Consider the following 25001-nt stretch of genomic DNA (forward strand, 5'->3'; position numbering starts at 1 on the left):
ATGGCAACATATGTACAAATATGCTTGATACAATTGATTTGTAGATTGTTATAAGAGTTGTAAGAGCCTCCAATAAACTGATCTTTTAATAAAAATTAAAAAAAGAATTGATGGAATGCCAATTGAGATGTTTCAACAAACAGATGCAATACTGGAAATGTTCATGTGTGTGCCAGGAAATTTGGAAGACAGATACCTGGCCAGTAATTGCGAAGAGAGACATAATTGTGTCCATTTCAGAGAAAGTGATGCAAACAGACTGTGGAAATTATCAAACACTATCATTAATATCACATGCAAGTAAATTATATTGAAGATAATTAAGCAGGTACAGTGGTGCATTGACAGAGAACTTCCAGAAATTCTAGCTGATTCCTAAGAGGATGTGGAATGAGGACTATCATTGCTATGTCAGGTGTATCTTGGTTCAAAGCAGAGAACACCCGAAAGATTCACCTGCGTTTTGATGACTGTGCAAAGGCCTTTGACTGGGTGGCTCATTAACAATTCTAGACTGTTTCACTGCTCCTGCAGACCTGGTACACAGGCCAAGAGGCCGTCATTTGAACAGAACAAGAGGGTGTTTCAGATCAGGAGAGAGATGTCAGGGTTTTATGCTTCCACCGTACTTGTTCAATCTGTATGCTAAGCAAATAATCCAAGCAGCTGGACTCGGAAGGAATGTGGCATCAAGATCGGAGGAAGACCCATCAGAAACCTCTGATTTGCCGATGACACAGCCTTGTGTGCTGGAAGTGAAGAAGACCGGAGCACGTGCTGATGAAGATCCTAGACTAGAGCATTCAGTGTGGATTAAATCACAACGCGCATGAGAAAGAAGTTCTCCCAAGTGGATCATGAAACAACACCATAATAATTGGAAAAGAGATTGACGTTTTCCAAGATCCACAACCAACATCCATGGAAACAGAGGTAAAAAAAAAATCAAATGATGTATTGCGTTGGGCAGCTCTGCAAAAGGCCTCTGTAAAGTGTAAAAAGGCAAAGATGTTGCTCTGAAGATTAAGTTGCAACAGCACCGAGCCATTGGCATTTTCCATTGCCTTGTATGATGCTGGCCAGTGAGGAAGAATGAGCATCCATTTGGATTATCGTCTCAGTGAGGAATCCTGAGTATACTGTGGACTTCTTGAAGAGGGAACAAATTTGTCCCGGAGGACTGTTCTTTAGAAGGTAGGATGGTGAGCCTTTGTCTCACGTACTCTGGACATGTAACCAGGAAGGACTGATCTCTGGAGAACAACATCATACTTGGTAATGTAGAGGGTCAGCAAAATGGACGGAGGCCCTCGGGAGGTGGATTAACGCAGTGGCTGCAACAGTGGACTTGAGCCCAGCACCTGATGTAAGGGCGGTGCAAGGCCAGGCGTTTTTGTGTGCTGTTGTACGCAGGACGACCGGGACAGAGCGACTTGGCACCTAATGATAGCAACATGTTGTCAATGAATCAAGATCAAGATGGACTAACAATAACAATTAGACACTACTTTATACTAGGGAAGATGTGTGCGATTTTTTTCTTAAGAATTCAGCTAGTAAGTTATTTCAGGCTTGGTTTCTACAGCCTCTATTTTTGTTCTGCTAGAACTCCATTGTTACAGCATAAATTCAGACTGATACTTAAACGAAATGGGCAAGGTTGTGCTTCAGCAAAACTTAAATCAGACAACTGGCCTATGATCTGTACATTGCCATTTCCCACTTTCCAGCGTTCATTCATTCATTCCTCAATCATTTAAAACAGCGGTTTTCAACCTGTGGGTTGTGACCCCTTGGGGGTCCAACAACCCTTTCACAGGGGTTGCCCGATTCAAAACAGTAGTAAAATTAGTTATGAAGTATCAACTAAAATAATTTTATGGTGGATCACCGCAACATGAGGAACTGTATTAAAGGGTCATGGCATTAGGAAGGTTGAGAACCACTGGTTTAAAACATGTTGATTGAACTTGTACTCTGCCAGACCCTCTAGTACAGCAATTCTCAACCTGTGGGGCGGGACCCCTCGGGGGTCGAACGACCCTTTCACAGGGCTCGCCTAAGACCATTGGAAAACACATACTTCACAATATATAACTGCATATTGTTGTGATTAATCACAATGCTTTAATTATATTCAATTTGTAACAAAATACACCCTGCATATCAGATATTTACATTACGATATATAACAGTAGCAAAATTACAGTGATGAAGTAGCAACGAAAATAATTTTATGGTTGGGGGTCACCACAACACGAGTTAAACATGTATTAAAGGGTCACGACATTAAGAAATTTGAGAACCACTGCTCTAGTAGGAACTAGGGATGTATTGATGAACTATGCAGTGTAGTAGGGGAGTTGACAATCAATATATACATCTATTTAGGCAAATAATCATACAATTTCAAGTTAAGTTATGGGCTCTAAAGGCTAAAACAGTCTGCTATGTGAGAAACAGGCTTCGGAATGAAGCCAGAGATTGTCAGAAAAAAACCCAACTGAGAAATAACACTAATCAGTCAGTTGAGGGATTAGGGTAAGCTTAGAAGTTAGAAGTATCTGTACTTGGAAATCCCATGAGGCTATCAGGAGCTTACCTTGTGAGAAGCTAAAAGCAGGGTAGTGTGGCTAGAATGTGGGGAGTTAGGGGAATGCTTGTCTTGATTTGGAACTAGAGTTAGGAAGATCAGGAAATGTAGGTTCCTGTAAGGCATGCTGAGCACCTGTTTTATTTTCTCCTCGGTGAAATGCAAAACTGTCATAGGTTCTTAAGGGAATAATGTGATCTTATTTATGTTTTCAAGAAGAAGAGTCAAAAGAATTTTTGTTGTTGAGTACTGATTATAGGCTAGGCAAATATTAGCCATGACTTTGCAGAGTAGATGACATTAAGAGATATTAAGGAACTTGCCTAAAATCATTTAACTAGCAATGAAGTTGATCCTGTGCACCGGAAGTGAGAAACTAATTTAGCAAGGGAGACTCAGAGAGCAGGCCCATAGGTCAGAGTGCTCCTGTGGAATGTTAGTCAGCAAGAGAAAAGGCATTTTGAAGAGGGCGTGGCCAGTTACGCAAGTCTAGCTGGAGCGTACACATGGGCACTCATACAATACTCCTTTAGCAGCGTAATAATGCAAGGGGGTGTTGAGTGGAATGTCCGAGAAAAACGGCAAACCGTTCTGTCTTTCATAGTTGAGAGTGAAGCCAAAGTGAAAACCAAAGCTCGCTTTGAGGAGTTGCTGAAGAGCCACAATGATCTGGCACGGGAAAGGAAGAAGCTGCGGAGAAAGATCGCCAGATCCGGAGAGAGCATCTCCGTAAGTAATCGATACCTTGGCAGCGATAACTTAGACATCTGCGTAAAATTGTAGCTTTCACACGAAAGCTCGGGGCAACTCGAGAAATTCAAGAGGGTCCATCTGTGTCATGGTCAAATTTTCTCTGCCATTGAGGTGACTCCACATCATGACCCTGTAGAACAGACTGTCCAATTGGGTCTCCAAAGCTGTACCTTTCTGTGGGAGCTGAAAGCCTCATCCTTCTCCCAAAGAGCTACTGGTGGGTTCAAATTACTGACCTTGTAGTTACCAGCCCACTGTGTCACCAAACCAAAACAAATAAACTTCTGAGACTATAATAACTCTTTACGGAAGTAGAAAACCTGTTTTTTTGTGTTTTTCACCCCCTGGGTTGGCTGGTGGTTTTGAACGGCTGACCTATAGCAGTCCAACACCTGTGTAAGCACGTTGGGTTTAGCAGCCCAACATGTGTGTAAGCACTACACCACTACGGCTCTTCATATCGGGGTCAGTAACCCAGGGTAAAAGAAAGTGATATTAGCATGAACACCCCTCACTCCTGGAGGCTTGAGATCAGTCTTGCGAACCCTCCTAGAATGAAAACAGAGGAACTGGTGAGAATGACCACAAATAATGATGCTCCTCAGAACTGGCTTAGACAGTATGCATTTTTGAAGACAATGAAAAAAGAAAAAAAAAAGATTGAACCAGATTTGTGAAGAGCCTAGGAAAGCATGTCTTCCTGCAACTATTCATTGGGCTACTGATGTTTGCACTCGCTCTGTGTGATTCTTCCCACTAGAATCTGGAGAAATCATTGGGACTGTAAGGCAGTAATTGCTCATCTTTAGAGAAGGCACACTTTCAAGTGGTAGCTTTTTAGCAGCACCCTTAGAGGATTAAAAATACAGAATCAAACAGCACAAAACAGATCCTCATGACGGTGTGCTGAACTGCCAGCTGTGGTGCCACCGTGCAGTGTGAGTAATACATTGGCTTTTTGTGTGGAGGACAAATGCTTAACTCTTACTGGAGATTTTAGCCAAGTTCTCAATTATCTTTTCATTTGAGTATGGATCATTTTGTCAATGAGGAAAAATAGTTTTTGGAGATTTTAGCAATTCACTTATGGAAATCATTACCTATTTTCCCCATGTTACTTAATAATTTAATCTGAAGTTCTTTTCAGTTATTATTAATATTATGCTTAAAAGAATAAAGTAGGAGACCCAACCTCACCCACTCCCATCAAGTAATTCTGACTTACGGTGACCCTATAGAAGGATAGAGTAGAACTGCTTCCTAATGTCACCCTGAGTGTAAATCATTAGAAGGACAGTCGGCTTCATCTTTCTGCTGGGGAGCAGCTAATGGGTTTGAACTTCCTGCCCTGCCATTAGCAGCCCTTTCCTTAGCCCACTCTGCCACCGGGCTCCTTAGGCCAGAAGAGTGTTCATCAAAGGCACTAGCATGCTCATCATCCTGTCTAAGTTAAAAAAAAACATTGAGTAACCTTTTCAGTATTGCATATTGTGGAAGGATAAACTAAACCATGATTTGCTGACACCGTGCTATTGTGTCTTCTTTCTTAGAGTGACCCTTTTAGATGCAGCCTTCAGAATACTAAAGAGACCGACAGTGATGACGGAAGCGTCACTAGCGCTGATAATCCTGAGAAGAGTGTGCGCATCTCCAAAAACAAGCTCAAGAATGCGCAACCGATTGAAAATCCAATTGATGATGCTTGTGTAGAGGGGGGGAAACAGGGAAAGTCAAAGAAAAAGGTTACAAGAGCGATGCTGCACGTGTCTACGCAGGACACGGACCTGGAGACGCGTGAGAGGAAAGTGGACCCCACACAGCAGAAAGCACGAGCAGCCTCCCAGTTGGGCGCTGCTCCGCTGAAGAGCGAGAAGACAGATGAAGGAAGGGAGCGTAATGATATCGCTGAGGAAGAAGAGCTACTGCACGTCTATCAGCTCCAGGTCGCTGAAGAAATGGCTAAGGAAATTAAGAAGAAAATACGAAGGAAACTGAAAGAACAGTTGACCTATTTTCCTCCAGATACTTCCCTGCAGGATGACCAATCGAGCACTGAGAAAAGGATAAAGAAAAAGAAGAAAGTTCCAGTCCCGTCGAAAGCTGAAGCAAGGTACATTGTATTAATACATATAAAATGCTGCCTAAAGAAATAGCCTTATTTTCAACCCTTGAGTGATATCTGACATGTAACAAACACAGCCAAATAGAGTGTATTCTTTCGTTTGGAGCCGTTGCCATTACAGGAATAACAGGTCACAGGGATGCATTCCGTAACCAGTGGCTGCGTAGCTTAACCCCGGCGTTTATTCTAACTCATGGGGAACCCAGAGGGGTCAGAGTCGAACTGTGGTCTGTAGTTTTCATTGAAGGATTTTTCAGAAGTAGATCGCCAGCCCTGGACTGGTATCTCAACCTTTCAGTTAATAGCCAAGGACGTTAGCTATTTGCAGCACCCAGGACACCCATGGGGCTCCTGTTACCTCTTTGAGCCAAATACTTTACAAGAACCCATTCATGGAGGAGCTAGAATACTACAGGACTGGAAAGAAGCGTGGTGGTCTACCTGCAAAGTCTCTCCCTACCCACATTGGTTTTTAAAACAATAGGAACTTAATTTTCTCTCTCTCTTTTTTACAATGCTTGTTTCTTTTTATAAAAACATTAGATTTGATAGCCTTTTTCCTCCTGTCATTTAAATAATATCTGCTCAGTGTAGGACACGTCGACACAAGGGACATAAAAGTGCCAGTAATCTGACCCTCTGGTTATGCCACACGGCTAGCGCTACTGGCCACTTGGTATAGTCATCCATCTCAGTGCTTGCCTGAATTAGGTGGTTTTCTGTGAGTTTCTTCAAATTTATTTCTCTTTAAGAAAACAATAAAATTAAGCAATCGCTTTTACTGGCCAGGCTTAGTAATTGTTGTTATTCCAGCCTACATTTAGAGATGCAATTTGAGGTGGGAATACATACATATATATATTCATTCCTTGGCATCCAAGGACAATTTTCAACACTCGCAGCTTGAACAACAACAGTAAAACAAAACAAAAACAGTTTCTCATCAGAGTTATGTAACCAGTGGTCACAGAGAGAAGGCAAATTAGATTGCTGCAGGGACATGTTAGTGCATGTATTAGTTTATTGCTGCATGAAAAAAATTACCGTACGCTTAAGACAGCAGATGTGCTGTTTCCCCCATTGCCTGGCATTTGGAGACTGAGTTGCCGTGGTGGAGTGCCTCTGACTCAGGCCTTTTGGCCGGAATAACAGCCAGGTTGTAAACATGGCTGCGCCCTTCTTGACTCTACCAAGGAGCATCTGCCACGAGACCTGGCTCTTGGACCCCATTATACATGTCTGTTGTGCAGTAAAAGGCAAGTAATACGTCCAGTTTCCGCTACGTTATTGTAACCCAGTCCACAAGCCACCCTTAATTGACTACTTTTTCCTTCCAAAATAAAAGTAAAATAATTTAACCACCAAGAAAGGTCTTAGAAGGAATCTGATCAGAGATTATTCATTGAAGAAATCAGAAGAAAATTTTCACCTTATGGGTATGTTCATGTGGCTGTGGGCAGGTATACCAGGTCCTCATTGGCCATTGCCAGAGACATTGTTCCCATGTCAGGTGGGCTGCTTAGAGTAAGAGCTAAGAGAAGGCAAGCCAGAAGTCACAGTCTTCTTGGAACTGCGTCTCAGAAGTGGCAGCCATGACTCTAAGGTATTGGGTCTTGTTAAAAGTGAGTCACTAGGTCCACCCAACACTCAAGGAGAGGGAACCAACCACACAAAGACTTGAAGACCAGGCGGGAGAGATCAACAGGGCCATCCTGAGACGCTACTTCCTGCCATAACCCAAACCCATCCCGTCAGTTCTGGCTCAGAGCCGCCCTGCAAGGCAGAGTTGCTCTGTAGGGTTTCCAAGGCTGCGAGTCTTCAGGGGCTAGACCGTCACATCTTTCTCCCACCGATTGGCTGGTGGCTTCAAGCTGACAGTCTTCTGATTGGCAGCTGAGCACTTTGCCCAGTGTGCCACTTCTTGCTGCTGCTGCTTCCCGCTGTGTGCGGTCAGTCTTCCTTCTAATTGCCACCCCGTCTGTGACAGGCTGGTGAGCCACAGTCGCTGCAGTCAGGATAGTTCACACATTGTAAATGAATCATGCCCTCCAGGGCAGTGGCACACAAAGGGTAGCTATTCTCTTTAAGTAAGCAAGTTTGGTGGTGTGATAAAGTTGCGCGACTTTCAAAAATGCCTAACTTGAAGCCCTTGTATTTTGTTTTGAAACAGGACTGATAATGGAAGTCAATTTTTTTATTATTTAGATGCATATATATTTTTTTTAATCTGGTAAATTTTAAGCAAATGCTATGAGGCTAGTTTCTCCCTATAGCTCAGTGTGCTTCTGGACTGCAAAAAAATCTACTAGTTTACCTTTTGCAGATTTTAATTTTAATAAAGGCCTTCTGAAGCTGTAGTGTCGTCATACAAGGCACTAGAAAACATAGACCATTGATTTTTACCTAGAAATCAAAAGGTGAGTGAATATCTGAAGCCTCTTTAGGACAGAACTAATCAACTAGAACATATTTTGACTTTTACAAAAACCATCCAGAATTTTTTCATGAATCATCTAGCTGGCAGCAGGGGAAAGCTATTTTGATCAATCCAAAATCAAACGCAGAACTTTGGGTTGCTGTGAGAATCGATTTGGCAGTGAGTTTGGTTTCCTATCCAAAACCAGGAAGATTCATTGCAAATGGAATACAGCTTTATTGTACTGCAGGGATAGACAGCTCAGTGTAAGTTGGCACATGGGGTATACATCACAGAACTGTAAGAAATAATACCCATAATGCTTAGTTTGACAGCTAATTGGTATATAAAAAGATATATTCTCCTAGCAGGACATGACTGGTTCTTAAGACTATCCTTGCCTTTATTCACTGTTCGCTTTGCCATATGTGAATACTTGTGCGTTGATATTTGTAATGGCATGTCCTTGGATATATTTGCAGACCGTTGACCACCTCTGAACTTGAACGTGACAAAGTTGAAAGTGAACAAAAGAAGGACCCTCCCGTTGGAGCAGTAACTTTAGATTCCCATCAAGATGATGAGCTGAACACAACCCAACAACATGTAGAAGATGGCACGGAAGATGACAAAAAACCCCAGCCCCCCAACATAAAGAAGAAGGCCAAAGCAGGTTTGTTACCCGAATCGTATGAACCTGTTTCGAAGTCACTTATTCCTAGGAAGTTAATCCTGGAAACAAGTGGGAATCGAGGCATACATTGAAAAGGCTCCAAGGGAGAGGTGCTTATTTGCATTCATCTCGATTGAAAGTTTTCATTTATTTATACCTGGATCTCTGACCAATATATATTATGCGAATCATCTCGAACATCTTATGCTTCTGGCATCTTCTACTCAATTTAATCCACCTGTAGAATGGCACTAACTTCATAGTTGCTGTTGTGGCAGAGGGCCAACTTCTGCCACACGTGGCTCTTTCGGTACGTACATGTGGTTCTGAAGTCAAATGCAAACATGTAAAGGATATTATTCAGATAAGGTGATTTCATTTGTTTGTAAAAATGTATCTCTCAAATAATTTTAAATTGTTGTGCGGGACAGGATTGGCTCTTCTGTCTCAGATGTCAACTGACCCCTGGCCTAGAGGATTTCTTCTTCACACCTGTGAGTTCCAAGCCATAAATAGTGAAAATGGATAATTATTGAAAGCTGCAAATGCTCCGCAGCCAGTCATCGTTCCCAGTCTTCAGGCTGGCTCACTCGGTCACACTTGTTCTCTTTCCAATTCCTCACCTTCGTTCTCTGCGCTTCCCCGTGTCCTTTCTTTCCTGTTACTTTGCAGCGCCTCTTCTCTTCTATTTCTCTGTACTTTCCTATTTTGTATGTCTACCGCCACCCCACTTTTTTGGTCTTCATTTAATTGGCCAGAAATTGGGATAAAAATATGCAGTTTGAGAATTTATGGTCCTTACTTCGTCAGTCTGTCATATTGTAGAGGCTTCCGCATTGCCGGGATGCTATGAGCTGTGCCATCGGTCATTCAAATAGCACGATCATCAGGTGATTAGATGTCAGCGTAGCTTAGACTAGGAGAAAGCTGGAGACAGTACACTTCTGGGAAATTAGCCGCTGGAAACCATATAGGTAGAAGTGGAACTTGGCCAGCAAATTAATTCCTCAGGTTAGAAGACATTCAAAATGTAGCTAGCAGCAAGGCTCCAAATTACGATGATAAGCAGCACAGTCAGACTGGAACTTAAGCTACGTGAAATACTTTGACCCCAAGCACGCGGGTCCAGCCTTTTTCTATGCCATTCACCTATTACTTAATTACATCAGAGCCAGGGGACACCTTGAGTCTGTCTTTAAATGTATAGGAAATAGTCTTTTTTTCTGATCAACATCTAACAAAATGTTTCCCTTAAACCCTTGCAAATGTTTTCTAATCAAATCCCAGTCATGCATTGTCTTATTATATGGGTAAGGGGTTATACAAAAATCAGTTGCATTCCGATCACATTTTAGCATTAATTGATGTTGCAAGTCCATAATTTGATCTTCCAACCACTTTACAGTTTGCTGCGGCTCCGCTACTTCCCCCCCAGTTCATCGTCCACCTTTGCCTGAGTGGCCCAGAGCTGATGTGAGCTCACTTGCCACTTCTGCACGAAATGTTCAGTTTTGATGGAGTCCTGCCGTGCTCCCCCAGCGACGGCAGCAGTGGTGGCAATTGCTATACGTCTGATTATACCTGCGATGACCATTCACCTGAATCGACGAGGTCTTTTCAGCATCTCCGACATCCTAGGTTTGGCCTATATTTGGGGGAGAAAAACTTTGGAAAAGCCTTTTTGTATCCCACATTTGAAGTATGAATCTAGGAAAATTGAAAGTCATCAAAATGAAATGGATTATATAAAGATTGATATCCCACGTATTATTAAGCTGAAATTAACTTTTATTGGCCATTGTATATCAGATTGTTATATGACCAATTCCAGAAGAGTGGTGGTGTATTTATCATCATCATCATCATCATCATCAAAAAAAGCCCCCAAACATTTTGAGATCTCTTGGGCTGCATTCTGAAAGACCAGCAGTTCAAAACCCCTAGCTGCTGCTCAGGAGAAAGGTTGCAATCTCCGAAATTCACAGGGGCAGTTCTACGCAAGCCTATGGAATCCCTGAGAGTTGGCATTAGTGTGATGGCACCGAGTGTCTCATTGTATTTTGACACACAGTGCTGCCTGTGATGGGGGATAGTAGACCCCATCAGTGGGCTGAAACATAACAATTGGGGGATGATGCAAGAGCTGACATTTCAAAGACCCCCCAACAGCAACAGGTGGAGTGTCTGTCTGTACCCATCGGGAGCCCCGAGAGTGGTTACTTTTGGACTGTAGTATGCAAGGTCGGCAGTTTAAAACCACCAGCTGCTCCACAGACTGGCCTTTCTGCTCTCGTAAGATTAAAGACTTATAGTCTCAGAAACTCACAGTGGGCAGTTCTACCTGTCCTATAGGATGGACTAAGTTCGCATCTGCTGTTGTGAGTGTGAGTGAGTGGAGTGAGTGATCTTTACACATTGAAGCTTAACTCTCCATTAGATGGGTGTACTTCATTTATTTAGAGCTCTCAAAACTTTTTTCATTGATTTTAAAAAATTGACTTAAAGTCTATCCTTAGATTTATTCCTTAGGTAATGGGTGTTTTTTGATGCAATTATAAATGGCATTTTAAAAAAGTTTTATCTGCTGTTTGTTGGTTGCTGGTGAATAACTGATCCTTTAGGTTTTTAATATTATATCCAGTGAACTTGCTAATTTTAATTACTTCTAAGCATTTATCCATAAATTTTGGATTTTGTATATATATATATAAAATCACATCCTCTATTAATGGTCACAGATTTCTTTCCTTCTGCGTCCTTATACCTTTTATTCACTTTTCTTGCCTCTGATCCACTGGCTGGGATTTTGGTTAAGCCGTGTTAATTAAAAGTGGTAATAACAAGTCTCCTTCAGCTTTGGAAGGAAAATTCCATTATTTTACCATTGTGTGTGTCCAAACAAAAGGGATAAGCAGTCTTACCATTTGAGGTTTTATTTGGCTTTTAGACCCGTGAATGGGCAGCACCATCTCTATAATGAGGGAAAGTAATCAAGACAAAGCAAAGACAGGCTCTTAGTTGATATTGAGAACAGAAAATAGGCAATTAAAAACAAGCATTTTTTTCTCTTTTGTTCATACATCTGAAAATGGCAGCTATTCATTCGTTTTATCATACTGATGAAGCATAGGTCAAGCTCTAAAGAGCAATTAAACATAACAAAGAAGCAGGGAGTCTTTTGGATTTCCATTTACATTGAGAGCACATGTAGATTAAAACTGCCTGTAAACAGAAACATCTTCTTTCCATCAAAGAGCTCAAAAGAAGCACAGTTTATAGTTTTGCATCATCCTCTGGGGTGAATTTTTAAGCCCAAGTTTTAAGGAACCTAGAAAAGGAAGAAGAGATTCAACAAGTGTGATTGATGTTTGCTGTGAGGATTCTTGTAAGTGTTTTATCAGAATAAGGAAGTTCGTCTTCTAATTAATTAGTTTACAGTTTTTATTATGAATGCACATTGAAGTTTGTCAAGGGTTTGTTCAACACACACCTTAATTATGATACACATTTTCACCCATGTACATATGAATTGGGACTCACTGCATGCCTTTCATTTTGAATCATCCTGTGTCACTGGTGGGGATAGAGAGGTCGACTTGGTTGTGTCATGTGAATGTCATCCTTTTTCTTTATTGCTGGATTTCACGGGCCGATACTTTATTTAGGATATGTGTATCTATGGTCTTGAGAGAGGTTGGCTTGTACATTAAAAGGTTTTGTCAAGGTTATAGTGGGCTCATTAGTTTTGCTTCATTAATCCGGTTAGACCTACGTATGTTCATTTTTTATAATTAACATCATCCGATGCATGAAATCCAAGATAGATAAACCCTTCACAGATAGTAACGGGAGTAGCAATTCCCTGAGGGTGCGAAAAGGGGGGTAGGGCTGATAGCAATGATGACTGTATAACCCCACTCAAGGAGAATGAATAGCAGAATTGTAGGCGAATGGTTACATTGGATGGTGTGAGATATGGCCATAATAATAATAGACTGTAGATACTCATGGATAAGCTGACTTTTTCAGCAGTTTTTGTTGTCAAATTAGGTGCCTTGGCTGATATTCGGGTCGGCTTATACTCGAGTGTAGAGTCTATATGCTACATATATATATAAAAGGGTCCTGAGGGATGGATGGTAAGGGAGGGTGGAGAGGGAATAAAGGAGCTGATACTAGGGAGTTCAAGAAGAAAGAAAGGGTTTTGAAAATGATGGTGGCAGCAACTGTACAACTATGCTTGATCTAATTGAATTATGGATTGTTATAATACCTGTAAGAGCTCCCAGTTAAATAAATAAATAGAAAAGAATTGGGGAATGTTTTATCTTTCAGGTCTCTGTTAGCATTGTTATATATTGCTGTTATTTTAAAATGTTTGGAAGAATTTTCCAGTTGAAATTTTCTTTATAGGGGAAATTTTTTAATAAGATTTAGTTTGGGTAATAAATATCAGACAGCATTTTCTAATTCTTTTGTTAGTTTTATTTTATTTTTTTTTAGAAATGTGTTTATCTTTCCAAATTTTCAAAAATTTGTATGTCTCTAGCATGTGAATAATATCTCCATTTTCATTCTTGATTGGTCATTTTTTAAATCTCCATTTCTTGATTATGATCTGGGAGTTTTCATGTTGTGAATTTTTTCAAAGAGCCAAGTTTGACTTTCTTTTGTGTTCATTGTATACTGTTTTAAAGGCAATGTCTTTTTAGCTACATGTTTCTTCCTACTTTCTTTGGGTTCATTTACTGAGGATTTTGTTTTGTTCCCAGCTTTGTAAGTTGGAAAGGTAATAATGTTCAGTCTTATCACGTACCTGCAGACTTTCCATTTCTGTCAGTGATCTGCTTTAGCCCTACTGTATACATATTTGAGTTGCTATATCTTTACTATCATTCAGTATAAGATGCTTTCCAAATTCTATTTTAATTTCTCCACTGACTCATAATATTTAGAAGTGTATGAGTCATGTACTTTCCAGCCACAGGGGGGATTCTATTTATCTTTTAGTTACTGGTTTCCACATTCTGCTATTATCAGAGAACACCTCGGGAGTGATTTCAGTTTACTTCACTGAAGCTTTTGTACTGTGTGGCCAGTGTGGTCCACTTTGGTAAACTATCCAAGTGTATTTAAATTACTAAAGGAGAGTGCATGAGACCACTGTTAAGACTTTTAAAAAAAATGATTATATTGGGGGCTCATACAACTCATATCACAATCCACGCATACGTCAATTGTGTAAAGCACATTTGTACATTCATTACCCTCATTATTCTCAAAACATTTGTTCTCTACTTAAGCCTCTGGCGTTAGCTCCTCATTTTCCCCCTTCCCTCCCTGCTCCCTCTTCTCTCATGAACCCTTGATAATTTATAAATTATTATTTTGTCATATCTTTCACTGTCCGCCGTCTCCCTTCACCCACTTTTCTGTTGTCTATCCCCCAGGGAGGAGGTTATATGTATAACCCTGTAATCTGTTCCTCCTTTCTACCCCACCCTCCCTCGACCCTCCCGGTATCGCCACTCACACCACTGGTCCTGAAGGGATCATCTGTCCTGGATTCCCTGTATTTCCAGTTCCTATCTGTACCAGTGTACATCCTCTGGTCTAGCCAGATTTGTAAGGTAGATTTGGGATTATGATAGAGGGGGTGGGGGATTGGGGGGCGGGTGGAAGCGTTTCGGAACTAGAGGAAAGTTGTATGTTTCATAGTTGCTATACTGCACCCTGACTGGCTCGTTGTTTCCACACTAAAAGAAAGAGACTTTGATGATTACCCCAGGGCTGGGAAGAGGAGGAGGGGAAGGAGAAGTATCAGGCTAGAGAGCAGACTTGGTGATTGACGTGGGTGAAGGGGAAGGCCATATCCAGCCAGAGGAAGATGGACAGAACAAGGTGCAACCGGGCTCTGATGGTGGGCGTTTGATAGGTTGCTGAATGTAAAATCATTTGTTCTCTAACTCTTCACCTAATTCACAATAAAAAATTCTTTTAAAAAGTGAATTCTAATGTAGCTGGCTGCAATGTCATGCATGCTAATGAGCCTCCAGAAATAACAAGTCGGGAAGGGTTTGTTTGTTTCTTTCTCCCAGCACCGACCTACATGGCCAATCCCAAATGCTGTGCCCACACCTGGAACTGGCGAATGTCTAACAATACCAGAATGACTGCCATTACTTTACTTCTTTCTGAATGGCTTTATGTCTCTTGAATTTCAGTTCATCTCCTCTCCATTGTTTCCATAATTTTCTGATTCTCTTAACAGTAAAAGTTTTATAATTTATTATTTCTTTTCTAGTTATTACAAGACCATTGGCCTGATGCATTCTACTGTATTGTATTGTACCCAAAGGCAGAAATGTTGAGCTGCAAAGGAACTGAGTGCTAGACACTGCTTCTGGATGACACCTAGATATAAAGACATGTGTGTGGTTCTCTTTCCTATGCTTCCCTTTGTATGTCATCAGTTCTTGTGAGGAAGATTCCTCATTCTGTTGTCATTCCTGAGTGAATAAAGTGTTTTAGTCCCAGGAGACCATTTGCTGCTGTCCCTTCCCTTGAAGTTCCTTTGTTAACAAATGATCCCGCATCACAGAGATGAGGGTATCTGTAACGTACACCAGGGTAACAATGAATTACAACTCTGATTTCCTTCCACGTGTGTAGTTTCAGATGATCACGAAGACACTGATGGTGATGGTGTTCATGAAGTAACAAGTCGAGATAGCCCAGTGTACCCCAAATGCTTGCTTGATGACAACCTTGTCCTGGGAGTTTACGTTCATCGAACCGACCGACTCAAATCAGATTTTATGATTTCTCACCCAATGGTAAAAATTCATGTGGTTGATGCGAATACGGGTCAATATGTCAAGAAAGACGATAGGTAATTTTTATTTTTTAATTACATAGCCAATTCTTGAGATTGCCCACAATGAGGACGTCCTGTTTTCTGGCACTGGCGGCTGAAGGCCAGTGAGAGTAGAACTGTCATGGGTCTGGTACAGTTATTCATCCTTGCCCTGCACCAATCACAATGCTGTGTGGAAGGAGGGCGGAGAACTGATAGTCCAGCGGGTCTGTGGAAGTAGAGTGGGATTGGAGCTCCCGCCCTGCTTAACACTGGTTGCTGTTGGAGTCGAGTCCAACTCATGGTCACCCCACGATGAGCAGAGTGGAGTAGGGCTTTCAATGACTGGTTTTTCCCAGGGGGATTGCTAATCCTTTCTTTTGAAGCGGCTCTGAGTGGACTCGAACCACTAACCTTCAAGTTAGTAGCCCAGCACATTATTCAGTTGCACCACCCACAGATTCCTCGACCCAAGCTTAACTGGCTACTTTTGTAAATCATAATAGGTTATAATGGGGCGTGCTTACGTGTTCGTTTTCTTATTCAAATTGACTATAATTTATCACAGATTTATTGAGGATTCTGAAGGAGTTCCTTTATTCCAGCCCAAAGATGTAAATGATGCCTCTAAATTAGTTTATTTATGATAATAGGATTTCTGTGCAACAAACTGATAGCATATACAGGCAAGATAGAAAAATCTCATAAAATGTATAATTTTCTAGATAGGCAGTCAAAAGCATCATTTTGATTTTATTATTTCTATTTTACACGCTATATTTTTATTTTTCTAAACTTCTTAAAAATCATTTTAATTATTTTTTTTTTGAGCAGCGAACGGTCTGTTTCATCATACTATGAGAAAGAGAATGTGGATTATATTCTTCCTATTATGACCCAGCCGTATGATTTTAAACAGTTAAAATCAAGACTTCCAGAATGGGAAGAACAGATTATATTTAATGAAAACTTTCCCTATTTGCTTCGTGATCTTGACGAGAGCCCTAAAGTTATACTATTCTTCGAGGTATGGATTGATGAAAATAATTTAACTAAAATTTAATAGTAGAATGAATAGCACCAATGTAAGTAGTTATGTTTAATAGTTCAACAATGCATCAGAATTGTGTGAGAATGTAATCCTCAGGATTCAGTGTCAGCAGCGTGCACTGGAAATCTAGGTGAGCAGCCCTTGGACAACAATGATGTGTTTGCTGAGTATTTCCTGATGTCAGTGGTGACTCCTCTGGCATGTTCGGTATCACAATCCTTGTAACAACTCCACAACTATTAGCTAAGTGATGAGCCGAATCTGTATGCATACACAGCTTCCATTCTTAACCACCTTCACTAAAGGCAAAGCCCTAAGAATTGATAATCTACTGGTGAGATGAAGATAAACATACACCGTTACATTGACCTAGAAGTTCTTGTGTAAAGGGTTACAGAAAGCCAGAGCAGTCAGGGAAAGCTTTATGGAGTGGATTGGCTTTGAGCTAGCTTATTAGTCTCCTGCTGCTGCTTAATGGAGAATCAGAGTTCTGATTGTAAAACCATGATTTTTCCAAGTTTACATCACTTTGGGGTACATGTAACTAATGTTTTTGGGTAAGTTTGACTCTAAAGGTTCAAGCAAAGGGAGGTAGAGGAAGCCTCCCTCCAGTATGCCTATTACTGAGAGCTTTCCCATAGGAGCATCAAGGCAATTGACATAACCGGAGCCCAGTAGTCATTTGGGGAGTTAACTGTTTGTGATCCTTGACTTGCATCTGTGTGTCTGTGATGCAATTATTCTGCTGCTTATGATTATGATTAGATTGTGTGATTTACTTAAAACTAATAAGAAAAAAGGGAATCATTTGTATCTCGATTTTTTCCTTTGTCTTAGAAATTCTGATAAGTATGGTGCCTATTTTCATACTAAATTTTACTAATAAGAGGTATAAGAGAAATAGATGGTTGGGCTATAAGTCCTGTGGTTTGTTGCTTTGTTTACCTGTGATGTGACACTGCCCCAGCAACGATTCTTTGAGGGCTTTCCGAGGACCACCGGGCACTACCTCTGAGCCATAACACCGAAATAACAGGCATTTGTCTTAAGGGAAACGTGACAAGAGCATGAAAATGTGTGTGCAGAATATTTCTGCATTGTTTATACTAGCAACATTTTAAGAAGAACCCACATTGACTGTTATTATTTTAATTAGCTTATGATATCTATAATACATTAGAGTACTGTTCAGCCCTTAACATGACGTGTTGACATTTATTAACCCATCTACTAGCATGAGCATTGTCAGGAAGCAGTATCCATTATGCAGTACAGTCAGCTCCCAGCTTATGAATGGGTTTTATCCCTAAATTGTCTTTAAGCCAAATTGTTACTTTGGTTGAAACAGTTACATATGTACATTTCTTATCTTATATAGTCAGATGCTTGTCTTAGTGTACATAGTGTGCCTGACGATGCATAAAAATACTAAAGAAATATTTCAAGATAAACTAAAACACCTTCAACGTCATCCTACAGTAATAATAATATTTGGATGCATGTGACAAAGTAGTGCCTGTTTGTAAATCCCTCAGATTTAAAAATAGTAAGCCTCTATGGGAGTTGGTTTGGAACTGGGGACTGTATGCGGTTGGGGCATTTGTAACCCATGCATGAAGAGTTTGCAACAGAGCATTCTCACATTGTAGTCTTTTCACATATACTTCAGGATGTACAGAAATAGGTTTAGATGTATTGACTTGAGGTTAATGAAGGAGCCCTCATGGCGCAGTGGTTTTGCATTGGACTGTGTGATCCACATGGTTGGCAGTTCAAAACCACCATCAGCTCTGCAAGAGAAAGACGGGGCTTACTACTCCCATACACCTATGGTGGTTCACTGTGAGTCAGCATTAACTCAGTGGCAGTGAGAGAAAGGTTAGTGATGACAATCTACGGATTGGGATTTCCAGCTCTTTTTACTTACATGTTCTTTTCCTTGTATTGCTGGAACATTTTCAATGAGTATGTATAATATCTGAAAACAGATTTCACTGTCTAAAGAAGAACAGTGAATGGAGCTCATATTTTCTATGCAGCCTTCCACAAAGATTCATTATCTCAAGTGATCTTTTGGTAGTCAACAGTACGTTTAAGTAGTTGCTGAGACATACATACTACAGTCCACATAGTCTCTGTGGCAGGTTGATTGCAAAGCCAGGAGTTGAACTTCCAAAGAGGATATAGTAGTCTCTGTGGCAGGTTGATTGCAAAGCCAGGAGTTGAACTTCCAAAGAGGATATAGCTTTAAGGGAAAGCCTTTGTGAAAGCCTAATGAGAACTTGTATCTAAAAAGAAAGCCCCCAAATGCAGGACCCAGGGAAAGACCCAGAAATAGGACTAAGAGGGTTTTTGGTTTTGTTTTTCAGCGAACCCATGATGTCAATTCAGCTACATCAAAACAAACGCTCAAAGCCTAAGGTTCTATGCCTGATTTACTTTTATTAAGACTGTCTTTGAAGCTAGTGGTATTTTGACTTGGAATTAAAATGAATGTTAATAAAATATTTACTGAGAGAAAATAAAGTTAGAAAAATAGATGCACACTACTTAGAAGACAGTGTTAAGGTGAATGAAAATTGGTACACATTTATTTCTAACCAAATTAGGGGAGAAAATTAAGAATGCAAAATTTTTTAAAGTTCTTATTGGAAAATATTAAAACGTTAGGTCACTAAATATCTTACGAAGTAATTTCTTAAACTTATTTGCAGATTCTCGACTTCTTAAGCATGGATGAAATTAGGAATAACTCGGAGGTTCAAAACCGAGCGTGTGGTTTTCGGAAAATTGCCTGGGCATTTCTGAAGGTATGCTTTTCACATCCACTGTATACACACCAAACTTCAGGTCTGACCACTGCTTTCTCAGGTAGCGGCTTGACTTCAGAAAGTGAGTTCTGGTCTAAGAGAAAACAGTTTCAGTGATGGGTCAATTCAAGCTCAAGTGATGTTCAATTCGATCCTAAAATACTTGTTGACGCTCTGATAGAGTAGTGGTTACTTGTGTTAGACTGCCTACTGCATGTGTAGCAGTTCGAAACCCCGAGTTGCTCCCTGGGAGAAAGTTGAGGCTTTCTACTCCTGTAAAGAGTTTTGATCTGGGGAACCCCAGGGGCAGTTCTCTGTCCCTCGGGGTCACTTCGAGTCACAGTCAGTCTGATGGCAGTGAGTTTGGTTTTGAGAGTGTGCCAAAGCCACAGTGTAGCTCTGAGGGGACCACATTGGAAAGGAGAAGCAGCAGTCCCACCATCATTCACTCAGCTCCCCGATTCAGCAAACATTTATTAAGCCCTCTCTAGATGTCAGCCATTGTTCTAGTTAGTGGACCAAGAAAGCAAAACTACCTGGTCCCGTGGACTTCATGTGTAACCAGAACAACAAAGCTGAGATGGTTGCTCACATAACATACGGTGTCACACTAGGTGCGGCTTAGTTTTTCTTACACCCTTCAATTCATTCCTTTATGTTCCTCTGCCGATCAGATAAGTGTTGATTCTATGTAGGGTTCTATCGTTGACCCACTTTCCTTGGGTGATACATCATGTAATCGTTAACTAGGAGTCTTGCTGACATAGGGTGTTATACATTGGGCTCTCACCTGTGCTTCACGCTCATAAATAGAGTTACCTGCTAGAAGTTTCTACTTACAAATAGATGTCTCAGACTGCCCCATACTGAACATCTTAACTGCCCCTTCAGTTGGCAGCCCTACCATCTGCCCAGTCTTTCACATTTACAACCTTAGAGTTATATTGTCCTTGATGAGCGCCCCTAGCCACAAGTGACTGTTTGAATTCAGGGTAATTTAGTGAAACAGATGTTAAATAAATTACTGTAGAAGTTAAATAATGAATAGCGTAGTTTTACATTTACACTGACCGCTTACCAGTTCAAATGCACAATATGCTATAATAACTAGCCCAAATACAGACATTGCCACCATGACAAAAGATTTCAGTCTTTCTTGAGTTTCCTCTTGTATTTTCCAAAATTTATCAGTCAGTAAGACATGGGAAATGAACCTCTTAAAGAGTTATTAATACTTTCCTTGCGTTCCGTTGCTACTCTTCGAGCTTGTCATCTTCCACTCACACTGCTGCGAAGGTGTCCAGCTCCTCACTGTTCAGTTGCAGCAGACACCACAGTACAGAGACCAGGTATGCTCTGAGGAAGTCACGTTAGTAAAATGTTTTTTTTTCTTTCATGAAAATCTCCATTTATTTCACATGAACATAAATGTTTAACGTTTTAATAATAGATCCTTCTAAGAGGATAGATTATACATTCTTGAGGCAAGTGTAATGAATGGCAGGAGTGAGTTCTTTATCCCAATCACTTTTAAAAATGATTGTGACTTTAAAAATTAAAGTACAAAAGTTTTCTTTCAAACTTCCTGGCACTATTTCAAATATGTACGCATCCCTATCTTATGACATAAAATCTGGCACGGTCAAGTTGTTGGGTCAAGTTGCCTATTCTTTGAATAGACTAAAGCAAGTCATCTGGAAAGTACTTGAGCAGTCACTGTGGCCCTTAGAAGGTCTGCACGCCAACTCTGTGCGTGTTCTTCCTCGCTCTGCTGAGCTCAGGGCTTTCAGCATGCCGTCTTCATACTTTGAAGTGAGTTTGTGGTCATAAATTCTTTTAGAAGAATTAATAGTAGACTAGTCTCAAGAAGTTCGAGGTTAAAAATTTCACAAATGTCTAACTTTGCTGAGCTGTTATTCCGCTTCCCTTTTCCGCCGTGCTTCCTTTGAGCATATTCCCTCTGTGTCCCCGGGTTCTGGGATTCCCTGCAATCCCCGAAACTCAAAAAACCTTAGTGAAGTGGTTCAGGTACTGTGGGGCTCTTCAGCTCTCAATCCGAAGGTCAGGCCGCGGTGAGCCCAGTGCAGAGTCCAGAGCCAGAAGCCAAAAATGTCTGAAGGTCGAAACAGGTCTTCTTTCTTCTACTGAAACCTTGTCAGGAAACAGGAATGGCTTTGATGGAGGTGGTGTTTTTGTGTGTTAGCCGACCTTCCCCCCAAGAAACAAAGGATGGTGTCCTAACTCATACCCTCTGTGAGAGTGTAAAGATACCCCCAAGGAAACAAAAGGCATGGCTTGGTTCACACCCTCAACTAAAATCGTGTTGTTCTCCCCCTAGCCCTGTCCTTTAATAGGGAAGTGAAGGTCCTCCAAGGTGGGACTATTAGCCACAGGCATAAAGTCCAGAATTGTGCGTCACGTAAGGGATTAATGGGATAGCTGGTGACGGAGTGGTTGTGCATTGGGCTGTGACCCACAAGGTCAGTGCTTTGGACCCACCAGCCACTCTTCAGGGAAAAGATGGGGCTTTCTATATGAGAGGTCAACACCGAGACACGGAATGGAGATAGAATTGAGACTAGGAACGTGAGGTTTAGAGCAGCTTTGTTAGGGTAGGGGGAGGAGGGAGAGCAGAGAAAGGGACAGGAGCATCTTGAACTCCTGGGCGGGTTCCAAGACCCAACGAGTTAGGTCAGGGAAATCCAGCTTGTCAGTGAGGTGGTGGGAGAAAAATAGGGTCAAGCTAAGGAGGTATATGTTGACAACAGGAAGGGAGATTTTTTTTTTTTTCTTGCAGCTGCAGGACCTTGAGTCAGAATGCAATCCGTGGGAAGTGCCTTTGTTGTTTGCCAACCTACTCCCTGGAGTGCTGGAACAGGGACTATACAAGGGGGCCTGGGAAGATAAGTTGCTTCCTGGGGTCCTGGGAAGGGGCTGCACAGCCTTGGTCTGGAGAGATAAATGCCTTGGAATGTTGGGGAAGAATTTGCATACTTAACAGTAGGTCATTTGTCTTCTGGAGAGGCTGGAAATGAGGGCCTTGAAGTTTTATCTTCCTGAGGAGCCAGAGAGGAGATGGGGGCTGCCCAGTCCGGACCCGCCCAAAACACTATGCTTATAAAGACTTAGTCTCAGAAACTCACAGAGGCCTGAGAGTCCTGTCCTGTCCTATAGGGTTACTATGAGTAGGATCCACTCGATGGCAGTGAGTGGACTGAACCTAAGGACTTATGGCTCACTCTCTGCCATAGAGTCGATGCTGACTCATAGCGGCCCCATAGGACAGGGCAGACTGCCCCTGTGGGTTACCGAGACTATAACTGCTCACGGGAGTAGGAAGCCCTGTCTTTCTCCCAAGGAGCAGCTGGCCGTTTCGAACTTTGAACCTTGCTGGTTAGCAGCTCAATAAGTAACACCTACGTCACCGGAGCTCCTTAAGGAATTATGGCTACAAGGGCCCTATTAATTGATTACAAGTCAGCGTTTATCTTCAATGACTATAACCTTTTGTTTTAATTTCCATTTTAAGCTTCTAGGAGCCAATGGAAATGTAAACATCAATTCGAAACTTCGCTTACAGCTTTATTATCCACCTGCCAAGCCTCGAGCACCATCAGATGTTGTTGAGATCTTTGAATGGTGGTCCAAATGTCCAAGAAATCGCTATCCATCGACACTGTACGTAACTGTTCGAGGATTGAAAGTCCCAGACTGTGTAAGTTAGTAGTCCAGGTCAATGTAGGTCCTCTGTTAACTGAGATTCAATGGTGCCATAGTGTTTTCCATTTCTAAAAAGATACAGCCTCTAGAATTAATTAAATAGATTTCAAGAATAAAGTTACAGAAATTGCATCTTCAGCCTATCATAGCTTATTTTTTTAAATATTAAGAACTAAATATAGATTTCAGTGGAGAGCCCAGCTGTGAAACAAAAGGTCGGTGGTCTGAACCTACCCAGAGGGGACTTGGGAGAAAGCCTGGCTGTCTATCCTGAAAGCTTGCAGCCACTGGAGACTGTATGGAGCACAGTACCACTCTGACACACAGGGGTCATTGTGAATTGGAATCAAGTCCATGGCGCTTGATTTATTGTTTTTCATTTATTTATTTTATTTTAATCATTTTATTGGGGGCTCATACAACTCTTATCATAATCCATACATATTGTTCATTTATTTTTAAATAGCATACAAATAACGTAGAGTGGTGTCTGCATTACATTTTAGAAGCATGCCCATGTGGGTTTCTTGTTCCACTATTTTTGAGAAACAATACATGCTAGAAAGGAAAAAGAGATGAACCCAATTGTTTGGATTTTCTCATTTCCTCTGCTTTTCCAGATAAAACCCTCCTATCGGTCTATGATGGCTCTTCAGGAGGAAAAAGGTAAACCAGTGTATTGTGAGCGGCACTCTGAGTCGAGTCCAGTGGACTCAGAACCTGACATGGAAGATGCAAAGGATGTCGTCAAGTGGAAACGACTGCCCGGACAGGTGAGGTGCTTCTCACACTGGATTCATCTCAACACCTGCTTGTTTGTGCTCAAAACGCACACCGCTTTAGAGGAACTTGCTTGCTACTGAAAACTCCTATCACCTTTGCTCCTGTCCATCATCTGCTCTTCTCACCAACTCATTTATTTGAGGCACACTATGGAACATCTGTCATGCACATAAAAGCCTCGCCTTCTTGGTTTGGGGCCTGAGCAGCTGAGAAACAGATTCCTGATGTCTGTCAGAGATGTCTCCTCTTTATGGATTCCTGCAGTTGTACTGCACCAGCTGCTTCCTAAGTCACATTGAAAGGGTGGTATACACATGCATACCCTTCCAGCACGAGTTGAGCAGCATTTCAGTTTTTCCTAACTTGTTCTTAAGTAGGAGACATTTGTTGTCGCCGGACCATTTCTGCTACAGTTTTACACACCCCTTATTTGTTTCCATAAAGAGTAGCGTGGTCCATTAGTAGGTGCAGTTTACTTCCAAGATCTAATATATCAATACCAGGATGGTTTTTCTACACCTCTTTACTTTCTGTATTTGCAACACACTTTCCTTTTATTTTAAAGACTTTAATCATATGGAGATAATAACAGACTGCCTGTAAGGACCTTCCTCATTGATTGAAGACATAATAGACAATTACAGTGTTTGCTTTCAGGAATAGTTCAGGAAAGACAGGTATAAAATACTTGTGTAGATCAAAGTGTGGTGTGGGAGCTTCTGGGAGCCTTCAGACTTTCCAGATGGTCCATAAAGTCAACCTATTATCATAATAATTCTAAGATATTAGTCTTTCGCCATTTTTTTCACAGTTATATCTTAGAGTTTTCCAGAGGATTAAATGACTCATGCTGTTATCATAAGATGAATGTAGAAGTAATTTGGAAAATCTAGCTATCTTTTATTAAGCCAAACATAAGATACTTTTATAAACAATAAAATAATTTCATTTTATGTAGTTGGTTTTTAAAAAAATAGGTTTACTACTGTTATTTTAAAATTTTATTTTTCAGTTTTCATTTTGAATATAAATAAAAGTATAACTATGTAAATAAGAGCTTTAGGGGTCCTCAAAAAACTGTCAACGTGTAGAGCATCTTGAGAGTTGTAGATATGGGGTGAGTGAGCTGGAGTGGGAGAAGAGAGAGTTGTAGATATGGGGTGAGAGAGCTGGAGTGGGAGAAGAGAGAGTTGTAGACATGGGGTGAGTGAGCTGGAGTGGGAG

The 25001-nt window shown here is 41.1% G+C and overlaps 1 protein-coding gene across 4 annotated transcripts in view; it reads left to right on the forward strand.

Moving 5' to 3' along the window:
- AHI1 (Abelson helper integration site 1) overlaps positions 1-25001 on the forward strand; it is a 198859-nt gene that overhangs the window by 5632 nt on the left and 168226 nt on the right. For all 4 annotated transcript variants that reach the window (XM_045294511.1, XM_045294513.1, XM_045294514.1 and 1 more), the window contains 8 exons: positions 3198-3322; positions 4897-5456; positions 8367-8557; positions 15230-15449; positions 16248-16440; positions 19179-19274; positions 22804-22989; positions 23615-23767. In XM_045294511.1, coding sequence (XP_045150446.1) covers positions 3198-3322; positions 4897-5456; positions 8367-8557; positions 15230-15449; positions 16248-16440; positions 19179-19274; positions 22804-22989; positions 23615-23767 — 1724 coding nt within the window. The remainder of the gene's footprint in view (positions 1-3197; positions 3323-4896; positions 5457-8366; positions 8558-15229; positions 15450-16247; positions 16441-19178; positions 19275-22803; positions 22990-23614; positions 23768-25001) is intronic.

This window comes from Echinops telfairi, unplaced genomic scaffold (assembly GCF_000313985.2).
Source record: "Echinops telfairi isolate 266 unplaced genomic scaffold, ASM31398v2 ScPeMD7_3533;HRSCAF=4204_0, whole genome shotgun sequence".
Lineage (NCBI taxonomy): Eukaryota > Metazoa > Chordata > Mammalia > Afrosoricida > Tenrecidae > Echinops > Echinops telfairi.